Source organism: Populus alba, chromosome 7 (genome assembly GCF_005239225.2).
Source record: "Populus alba chromosome 7, ASM523922v2, whole genome shotgun sequence".
Classification (NCBI taxonomy): Eukaryota; Viridiplantae; Streptophyta; class Magnoliopsida; order Malpighiales; family Salicaceae; genus Populus; species Populus alba.
This window is the reverse complement of record NC_133290.1, coordinates 9,426,100-9,436,610: the sequence shown is the minus strand read 5'-3', so window position 1 is coordinate 9,436,610 and position 10,511 is coordinate 9,426,100. Positions and strand designations below refer to the sequence as shown.

At 29.1% G+C, this 10,511-nt stretch overlaps 1 protein-coding gene across 1 annotated transcript; it reads right to left on the bottom strand.

Annotated features, from left to right (window-relative positions):
* Window positions 1–400: 400 nt before the first annotated feature.
* On the bottom strand, window positions 401–3,228 carry LOC118049717 (LOB domain-containing protein 4). Its single transcript, XM_035059797.2, has 2 exons — window positions 2,820–3,228; window positions 401–1,049 (listed from the first exon to the last, which is right to left on the bottom strand). Exons 1-2 carry the CDS (start codon window positions 2,994–2,996, stop codon window positions 783–785), a joined length of 444 nt encoding a protein of 147 aa, XP_034915688.1. The 5' UTR covers window positions 2,997–3,228; the 3' UTR covers window positions 401–782.
* Window positions 3,229–10,511: the final 7,283 nt, after the last annotated feature.

Sequence of the window (10,511 nt, the reverse complement as noted above, 5' to 3'; positions counted from 1 at the left end):
TAAAAATCCAATTAAGTCCATAAAGCTCTAAATTTGGACTTTTCTCCTCAAAAATCAAATTTTCTTATCCACCAGGGCTCTTATCATTCAAGAATATATTGTCAAAAATCCATCTTTGTATTTTTAACCTCCTTGACTAATTTTTCTGACATCTTCTGAGCGCTTCTACCTGCTGTTATTTTTTCTAATCTCGTTTGACTATTTATTTTATTTTTTGTGAGGACCCAAAAATGAGTTACAACAAATATAAACTAAACAATTATAATCACCAATCTACTTTTTATCCAGCAATAATTAATTCAATCTTATACCAGCAAGGTTTTTTTCAAGTCTCGGATTTCAATCACAAAGCATTTATAACATTGCCCCACTTATAAAACTGTCAAACACCACTAAATCATGAATAAAAAAGGATCAATAATTAATCTGGTAGAAGACATGAGGTAAGAAGACAAATGAGTGCTGTACAAGATTCAACTAGACTAGTGGACAACTTATGATTATATGTTTCCAAGTATTTACAATATGGTTAATGATCATTAGCAGCAACATCCCATGATCGGGTAGATATGTGCATAAAGATGCAAAGAGAAAAAGGACTGTATACGACAGAGTTCTGACAATAATGCAAGCTAGGCGCCCATGAAAATCAATAAGTATATATATAGCAATAAAGGGAAGGCAGGCAGGCATGCCAGGTAAAAACTAGCATGACCACAGGGACTCTCCCATGGTGGCCAGGTAAAAACCACAGGGACTCTCCCATGGTGGCCTGGTAAAAACTAGCATGACCACAGGGACTCTCCCATGGTGGCCTGGTCAACTGCCATGTCCATGGCTCCTGGATAATTGGAAGAAGAAGTGAATTGCCGCACTCTCATGTGCACTACCTCTGCCTGTGCGAGTGCCAACTGGGTTTGTAGTGAATCAATTTGTCTCTGCAAAGATGATATTGCACCAACACAACCATAAACTGGATCACGAACCCTTGCATTTGCTTCATACACCATGGAACTTACTGCATCACTTCGTTGGTGCTCAGGTAATTCCTGCAAATATTTGCACAAATTACCAACCTTGGAGACTAATGAAACCAAAAAATGTTTCTACTAACGAAGCAAAATATGTTTACAAGCATAATGAATGTCTGAAGATTAAACCATGAAAAATCGCCCCAACATTATCATACTAAGCAACCTAAATTTATATTCCCCATTTGAAAAAGAGAAAAGGAAAATTATGTAAATTTCAAGATCCTCTTAATGAACCGAAACATTTTTCAACCTAATCAAGAGTATTTATTTTCCTTTGACGCATGTAACGTCAGGATTTTTCGTGCTAGCGTGCTGGACTGGGGCGTTGATATACTTGATTGTTTTTTTTCCAAATCACACATGCTCTACGTTCAGTTATTGAAACAATATTGTTGTGTTTTGTTCGAACTAATAATTTTATTCCACGCTCTTCTTAAATTAAGTAATAAAACAGAACATAACAAAGATTAAATTATAGTCATTTAGTTCTTGTGTGTTTAAGAAATTACAGGTTTGGTTCCTTTAGGTTTGGAAAGAACGAGGTAAAATCTCTAGATTGTTGATTAGCGCTGACCCCTCAATTTACCTCCCTTTTCAGCTAATATCCAAAATTACAAGAAAATGTAGATAACTAATAAGGAAAGACTACATTACAAAATTACAAGAAAATGTAGAGATTTAATAAGACTTTTTGAACCAGAGAAACTAGCTTGTTAGTTTCTTAAAACTAGAGGGACTAACTTATATTTTACTGTAAGATAATATACATTTCGTTTATGTCATATTATATTTAATTACTCTTCATATAATAAAGTTTCAAACTTTGTTTATTCTAAAAAGATTTTATATGCTTAGAAAGAGCCAGCCAACTCTCTTTTGGACTGATGTGTCATCTCTCTATCAATGTGACTTTTATGTCCTTAACACACAATGCATCGATAGATAGACAACTCTTTTTCTTTTTGGTTAAAATGAGAATTCCGAAATCAAAAGCTTAGCCTTACTTATCCAAAAAGCTAACTACTAGCTAGTGGTCATAAAGAGGAGATTAAGCCCTTTACTTTATCCTCTAGATTTCACATATATATGCAATAATTAAAAAAAAGGTAAAAGCTAATTAAATTGGGATCCTTTATTCTCTTAATTTTATGTACTAATTAAGGAATCAAATGGTAAACAGTTCCCTACTTTGAAATAGACTATGGAATTGGAATCCTACTTGTAGTGGGGTCTTTATCCAACTGAAACTAACCAATATAACCGAACAAAAGGAGAAAATTATGTGGGGGAGAAGACTTGTTCTACTTTTTGAATGCTTTATATCCCAAATAATTACAGATAATTAACTTTTATGTGTGTGTGTGTAAACTATAGGATGGTAAATCTCTAAACATGAGGGAGATTTTGTAAAACGGGGACGGGACTTCATATATTGTTGGGGCTTATTTTATAAATTTTGAGATTTTTGAAAATTTTGAAACCTTAGGGGGGCAAAATCCTGAAATTTTAATTTAATATAGTTTTTATGTTTTATTTTCTCCCTATTTTCACTAAATTCTGGTATCATCATCCCCTTCTCGATCGTGCTTGGCCCTCCCATGTACCAAATAACAATAATGTTCTCCACAATTATGCTCCTTCAGCCTCTTCCAAAGAATTAAAAGGGAAAAAAGAGAAGATTTTCTAGAAAGAGTTCGAATAATATGAACATTACATAATATTTTGCTTGCTTATATATATTAAAAAAAGAAGGTGGAGAAAGAGATCGGGTGCATGGATTTAAACCTGTAACATTTTGTTGACATTGCTAGCACCAAAGACCTTGTGCACACTGGCAAACTTCTGAGGCTCGTCAGCTGGAAAGTAAGGAGCAAACACACAGTCTTGAGCACATCTCCTCCTAAGAAGCTTGCATGCTGCGCATGGCGAAAGTGCACCAAGTTTTCGACCACTCTCCTTCATTGTTCAAGGGGTGCACAAAAGCTGTCAGTACTTGTGACAACTTAATATTAATTCTTTTCTGTTATCACAAATATACAATATTGTGGCTAAAAGCTAAAGAAAATCAAAATTAAACGGCAAGTTGGGAGATGAAGATTACTTCAAAATAGAAAATAAGTGGCAGAAGTTGGGAGGGGGGGAAAAAACTGCAACGAGAACAAATATTTTACGAAGAATTGAAGAAGAGAGAGGAGGAGGGAGACTGGAAGGCAGAACTGGTAAGTAAATATAGAGATGAAAAGGTGCAAGCAAATCTTAGAAGGGTCCCACCAAAGGAGTCACTAGATTTTGTTGGAAAATATATCCTTATTGATGAGATCCTTAGGTCCCTTCAATATGATTTCTTGTCCTACTCTTTATTTTTATTTTATTTCATCTATTTTTAAGTCTATAATAAACTTTATCAAGCCTAATAATTTTCTGGTGTACGGAAAAGTTTCAGGGGATCGGACGTTCATATATGTTAATCCTATTGTTTTCATTTTTCCCCTAATGTTGCCTAATTTGACAATAGAGGACAATCCTTTTCATCCTTGTTTTTTTAAGTGAGAAATTGGAGTTATTATTATTATTATTATTATATATATATATATATATATATATATATATATATGGCTAATGAAATTAGAGTTTGTGAAGACATCATCATGCATGTTAAGAGAAAAAGAAAAATGTGGTGTTTGTATATATGATTAAATTTTGAACATGATTGCTCTCTCCTTTAATTAATTATACCGAGGTTAAGATTCACAACAAAACCTACAATAATTTCAACTCCAAATCCCTTTAGCACAGTTGAATTGATGATTTCAGTACCGTTTGGATATTCTGTATCATTAATAGCAGTCATTAGATAATTGGTTTCGGCGATGCGAAAAACTATTTGACAACATTATTAAATCCAACTCAATTATTAATTTTGAAATTTTCCGATTCAATTTTTTACTCTGGTTTCAAATCAAATTGTTTCAAAGTTGCAATAACATTATCAAATTGACTTGATTTGTTCAAATACAATCTGGATAACAAGTAAAAACAAGATTTGGTTTTTCAAAAAAAAAATCAAGATGATATTTAAAAAAAAAAAAAAACATTGATACAATAACATATTGAATCGACTCGTGTTAATATGTCAAACTTGCGACCCAACTCAGGGACTCAATTAGGTTTAATAACTTTTTTTTCTTTTTTTTCAAAACTATTTTTATTTAATTACATGATAAAAATATTAGCGCTCAAAAATCAAGCATCAACCCAATGTTACAATGTTTGTTTGAGATTGCGTTAACTTTATAGAAAATAAACTGAAATAAATTGTAAAGCCTAATTCTTAATTTTTTTTAAATCAGAAATAAAAGGATGTTATTTATACTTTATAAAATAAATTAATAAATATATGAACTAAAAACAGTTATTATCCCTAATTAAATATTAAAGCAGGAAGATAATCTTCATAATAAAAATAAAAGATAAATGCATATATAAATGTTTTACATCGATTGTCCTTTTTATTTTACATTTTTATAGGAAAAATCAAAATAATCTCTTTGAAATAGCATTCAACTAAAAAATATAAAATATATCAATCACTATTTAAAAATAAGCTGATTAAATATAAACAATTAATGAAAAGTGATAAAAAAAAAAAGAGGTCAAGTGCTAATGCGTCAAGCCAACCTTAATAACATGGTCCTTATTATTTTCTCTTCTTTTTTTTTTTCAAATGAGTGGATGATGTGTCATCCACTCTTTTTTTTTTTAATTACGCGAGCAATAGATTATTTACAGTGATAGGTGACTTGTCACGTATTAGGCTACTGCCTAAAATATGGTTATCATTATGATGATCAAGAATTGGAGGGTGTTGGCTTTAAAATCCATTTTCAATCAATTTTCACATTAAAACACCTTGAAAATACTATAACAATCTCCATAAACCACCTACAAATCCCAAAAACACCATCAAGAAAACATAACAAAAACCAACCAAATTAAAAAAATCTAAATGGAATATGATGTATGTTTTCAAATATTTTGTAGGAAAAACCACCTTCATTGAACTTTTCTTATTGAATGGAACTTGTTGAAACCAAGAATGGTGAGTTTCATCGTTAAAAAGTGACCATTCACCAACTTTATCTCTTTTTTTTTTTGGAGACTTTCTCTTATATCTCAAACTCAGTGACTGAAATGCTAAGAAAATTAATTTTTAGACCTAAAGTAAAATTATAAAAATTAAAGGAATAGTGGAGTTACAAAAAAAAAAAAAGTAATAAACAAAACTTTTACTATAGAATTTGAGATTGGCCATGAGATTTCTCTTTGTATTACACTTCAATCTTTTTTTTTTTTAATTTTTTCTTTCTTGAAAACATTTTAAAAAATTAATCATAAAAATCGATATAGAAGGCCACAATTGAAAAAACTTGTAAGAAAGACTTAAACTGATTGTGAATTTGTAAACCCTCCACCCAAAATTATAAGTCAACATTAAATAGTGTAATTCTTAACAAAATTAAATAAATTAAGAGCAAAAACTATTATGATTAGAGGTTAAGCCCCTAGTAAATTAGCTTAGAAATCTTGGACAAAATAAAATAACAAATCAATACACAAAAAGTACCAATGGTGGGGTAATTGATAGAAACAAACACATAGGACAATTAAAAATGGCATTGTTGTAATTAAGCAAAAATATCCCTCATTTATCAATGAAAGGTTACTGACGATGGAAAAAGAAAAAGAAAACCTGAAACTCTTCTATCTTTTCTTTATTTTTCTCATGTTTCTCTCAAAATTTAGTTTGGGGGGTGATTCTAAGAAGTCCTACTAAGAGAACAAGACTAGAGAGATAGAGAGAGGTTAGAAGATTGTGATAAAGAGAGAGAAAATTCTTATTCTTTCATGTTTTTGGTGGAGGGGAAGAAAATCCTTATTTTTAAAGATTCTAGGGTTTGTTTATATTGATAGGGAAAAAATATTTGATTAATTCTTTGGTTGTTTTGTTATGGTAATGGTTATGATATAAAGTAATTATGGATAAATTGAAATTAATTTTGAAAAATTAATCTCTATTGTGGTTGACTATATGTAGGATATTAGGGGTTCAAAGAGTAATTTGATAACATTGTATGATATTTAATATTTTAATGATGCTAGGATTGCTTGAGATTGATTTTGGATGTTTTTATATGATTCATTAAAAGTATACCTAAGATGACTATATGTATTGAATGAAGGAAAGCTAGAAATTTTGATTTAAACATGTTGTTTTCATGTTGATTTGGGTTGATTTTATTGATGTTGGGTTGTAAATATCACATGCGAATGATTTAATTTGGCCAATTAACATCCGAAACTAAAAAGCTTTAAATCATTGAATTTTAGGGTTTATGTGAACTTGAAAGAGAAATGCAAAATTGTTTTAATTAGTGAGTAGTTGTGATGTATATGACTTGTTTAGAGAGTAATTTGTGAATTAATAACAATGTTTAGTGAAAAAGGGAAGTGTGTGCATTAATAAGATTGTGTAAATGTGAATGGTATAAATCATCATAGTGATTCATGTGATGCAAAATGCCTAAGAATTTGTGTTATGGTTGTTAAAAGTGCATGGATGAAAATAAGTTAATTTTGATTGTGATATATGTGAAATAAAGTTTGTGATAATTGCAAAAACAATAGTTGATATTCTAATAAAAACCTATTATATTATTTAAGAACCATATTGAATTTAATGATTAGGTGAATTATCATATTAAATAATGTTTTTAGACAAAAAAAAAAAAAAGAGGGGTTAAGTCAAGTGCTTAACCCATATAGAAGAAGGCTAACATGCTTTGGTCTATAGACAACACCCACACACCTATTCTTTTTTATTTATTTATTTTGTTTTATAATTTCTAAGGTGTTGAAGACATTTCATCAACCTTTAAAAAATAATAATATTAAGTACAAACAATACGTTGTCTGCTAACCTACATCGCAACCATCTAGAGGTGGCTACAAAATAGTGTTATGGTGTTTTTAGCTTAAAATTCTATTTTTTAAAAATTTATTATGATATAAAAACACATAAGAAACATCTTAGAAACCTTAGTAAACTAGTCTCTCAATTCAAAAGACCCAATCTACTTTTTCAATAAGAAAAAAAAAAAAAAACCACCATCATCAAACTTCTCTCTTCAAATGGAAACATTTGATACAAAGCTTAGCTATTTTGGTTGTTAGCATCATGAAAATCATCTTCTACTTTTATGAATGGATCATTTTTTCTTCTGCTTGAAGACATCATGTAGAGACAACCAAGTATATGAGGCAAGGTCTATTCTGTTGAGGGGGGACTAGGATGATTTATATGGATTATGGACTCTATTGTAGTTATCCCTAATTTTATAAAAAATAATGTGGAGGTGTCGTAAGATTTTGTTTTTTTAAAAAAAAAAAAAAAACTCCATGACTCGTGTTATAGCCTTGACTAGTCAAATAAACTGATTTTATTTATTTATATGAAAAAAATTGACAATGATAGTAATGGAAAAAAAAAAGTGACCATGAGAACATGGGAAAAAAAAACTTTTTTCAAGAACAAAAAAAATAATATTATTCAATTTTTAGCCAATTAAATAATATGAAATGATAAAACTAGGTAAAGAATGGATAAAAAGAAATCAGCGCAAGTCAACCGAAGTTAGCATGATAGACATGTACCTGGACGATCAGGGGCAAGCAAGCCTAGGCTAACCCACCAAGATCGTGTCCTAGATCATGAGATCAGGATAATATGATAGATAAGAAATCATAGAAAACCACAAAAAAATTAAAAATAAAAACTAATGTTGAACGATGAAATTGTAAAAGAAAATAAGCAAAAAAAAAAAATGTTAACCCTTGTTAACTTTTCAAACCTGTAACCTAGGTCATTAGACCATAAACACTATATATAAAAAATCCATGAATTTCAATCCTTAATAAATCAAATGCTGAATGATGGAATTGGAGAAAAAAAATCACATATAAGTATTCTAAATAAGAAAAATAGCAATTAAAAGAATGTGGATAAAATCAAAATAAAAAATAAATTTGAGGACAACTATAATTTTTTTATTGGAGGGTGAAATTGAAAAGAAAAATAACTTTAACAAAAGGATAAGAAAATAAAAAAAAATAAGGACCAAATTATAAAACTTAATATACCATAAATTTGGATTGAATGATGGAATTTAAATCAATAAAACTATTACAAATGGGACAAGAAAAAAATTAAAATAAAAAAAATAAGGAGAAAATTGAAAAAAAAATATATGATAAATTAAGATTAAATGATAAAATTAAAAAAAAAATACAAAAAGACCAAGGATAAATAATAACATCTAAATTTGAAACACCAATAATAAAAAGTATCAAACTGTACTTTTGAGGGATGGAGGGAAAAAAGAAGAACAACAAGAAAGACCCATGAACGATGATTTATTTACTGAGTGAAAAGACAAAAAATACCTTTGGATGCATAATTTATTTATTTATTATTTAAAGGGTAAAGTTATTATTTTGTATCTAAAAAATAAAAAGACATTAATACTCTTGGATTCCAGCTTTAAAATTGTTTATTAAGAAAATAATTAAGTTATTTTATTGTGTTTAAGAAATTAAAAAATATAATTACCCTCGACCAATCCGACTAATTAGTTATGTGGAAAGATTTAAATGCCTCCAAAACAAAAGGATTTAATTTTGTTTAGAAGATTAAAATGATAATTACACTGTAGAGATGAATTGAAAGATCTGTATATTGGCACAGTGAATTTGGCTTCTGTTTCACTATTTTGTTACACGCGACTTTACACTGCTTAAGCTTTTCTAATTCCAATTTTGTTATACTCCTCCCACTTCTTTCCTTCTCCAATAATTGGTTAAGAAATTATGGGAGTGGTGTTCATGCACCTGTGCTTCTGTTCTTTAATTTGCTCAGATATTATTTGTTTTTATATTTTAAAATTATTTTAAAAAAAAATTATTTAATATTTTTATTTTAAATTAATATTATTTTAATATTTTCAGATTATTTTAATATAATAATATTAAAAATAATTTTTTAAAAATAAAAAAATATTATTTTAATATATTTTCAAATAAAAATAACAATAACAACTCTTGAAATTTTAAAGCTTTTATGATTATTTTAATATTTCACTGTTCTTTTGCAAAATATTTTAATATTTTTCTGGAGGTGATGTACGGTTAGATTTTGGCAGGAGCCAACTTTTAGGTACAGTAGACATAGATTATATGATTATATATTAATACTAAATTGCAAATGATAAGATGGGTGTGACAAGAAAAGAATCAAGTATACAAAGGCTTCAACTAGCGTGTTAATGATAAAATAGTTACGTAGATTTAGTCTACTATATTATTTATAAACGTCGATAAAATTATGTTAAATGCTTGAGACTTGAGAGAATAATAAATCATATAGTGTTGACACATGAAAAATAATTTAATTTAAAAGAAATGAATATATGGACTGTTGATGGGTGGGGGAAAATAAAATGAATGGAATGGAATAAAACATCAATGTAAGTCCAAATCGTGCTATTAGTTCTTTCATCGACAACCCCATCGTGGGGCAAGCTTGTCAATGTCGATGTATTGTCATATGGTTTGGTAGCTTGAAGGTAGCTTCATTAACGTAATTAATTAAGCTCTGCTAATTATCTTGATTATTATGTGATGCAGGCAGAGTGCACGTGCATGTCGACATATTAATGCTCCATTTCAATTAAATTTGTAAGAACTTAATACCAAGTTGGAGAGTTATTTATTTCGGAGGTAATCATTGATATCTTATTATATATAAATAAACATTATTAATATCTTTTTTTTATTATTAACATGGATAATCGAGCCAACTTACCCATATCTTAACTAATTTCACGGACCTTGAAGTTAACAACCATAAGCCTTCAGTAACCCTGAAATTTGTGGGACTCAAACTGATAACCTATACAGAGTAAATCTAGAACCTGATTAGTTAAGTTATACTTCTCATGTTAAAAAAAAATCATTGATATCTTGATAACTCACAATGATGATAAATAAGATCGCTCTGGCTATATATGTGACAATGCCTGAAATAAGATTTAAGAAATCTCGAGGTTTCTTCCTAACAAAGTTAGTAGGCGAGGTTTAGAGATTCACAATTTCCTAAAAAACAAGTTATATGATATAAATAATTATGCTAATAGCGAATGGGGAAATTCACAATATAAATATTTTTAGTTTCTACTAATAGAATAATAAAATTATGATTTTTTTTTCCTTCATATTCTTTTTTCTCTCCTTGGTTTTTATGCCTAAAAATCTTCAAACTAGCCCCTCAATTTATTTTTTCTTTTGATTTATAATCACATCGGAATTGAAAATTCACACTGGCAACAAAACACAAGAGATCAAAGCGGCAAAAGAGAAAGGAAG

Coding starts and splice junctions, on each gene's coding strand:
- LOC118049717 (XM_035059797.2), bottom strand. CDS start 2,996: ATGAAGGAGAGTGGTCGAAAACTTGGTGCACTTTCGCCATGCGCAGCA. Junction 1,050..2,819: donor ATGTCAACAAAATGTTACAG/GTTTAAATCCAT, acceptor AAATATTTGCAG/GAATTACCTGAGCACCAACG.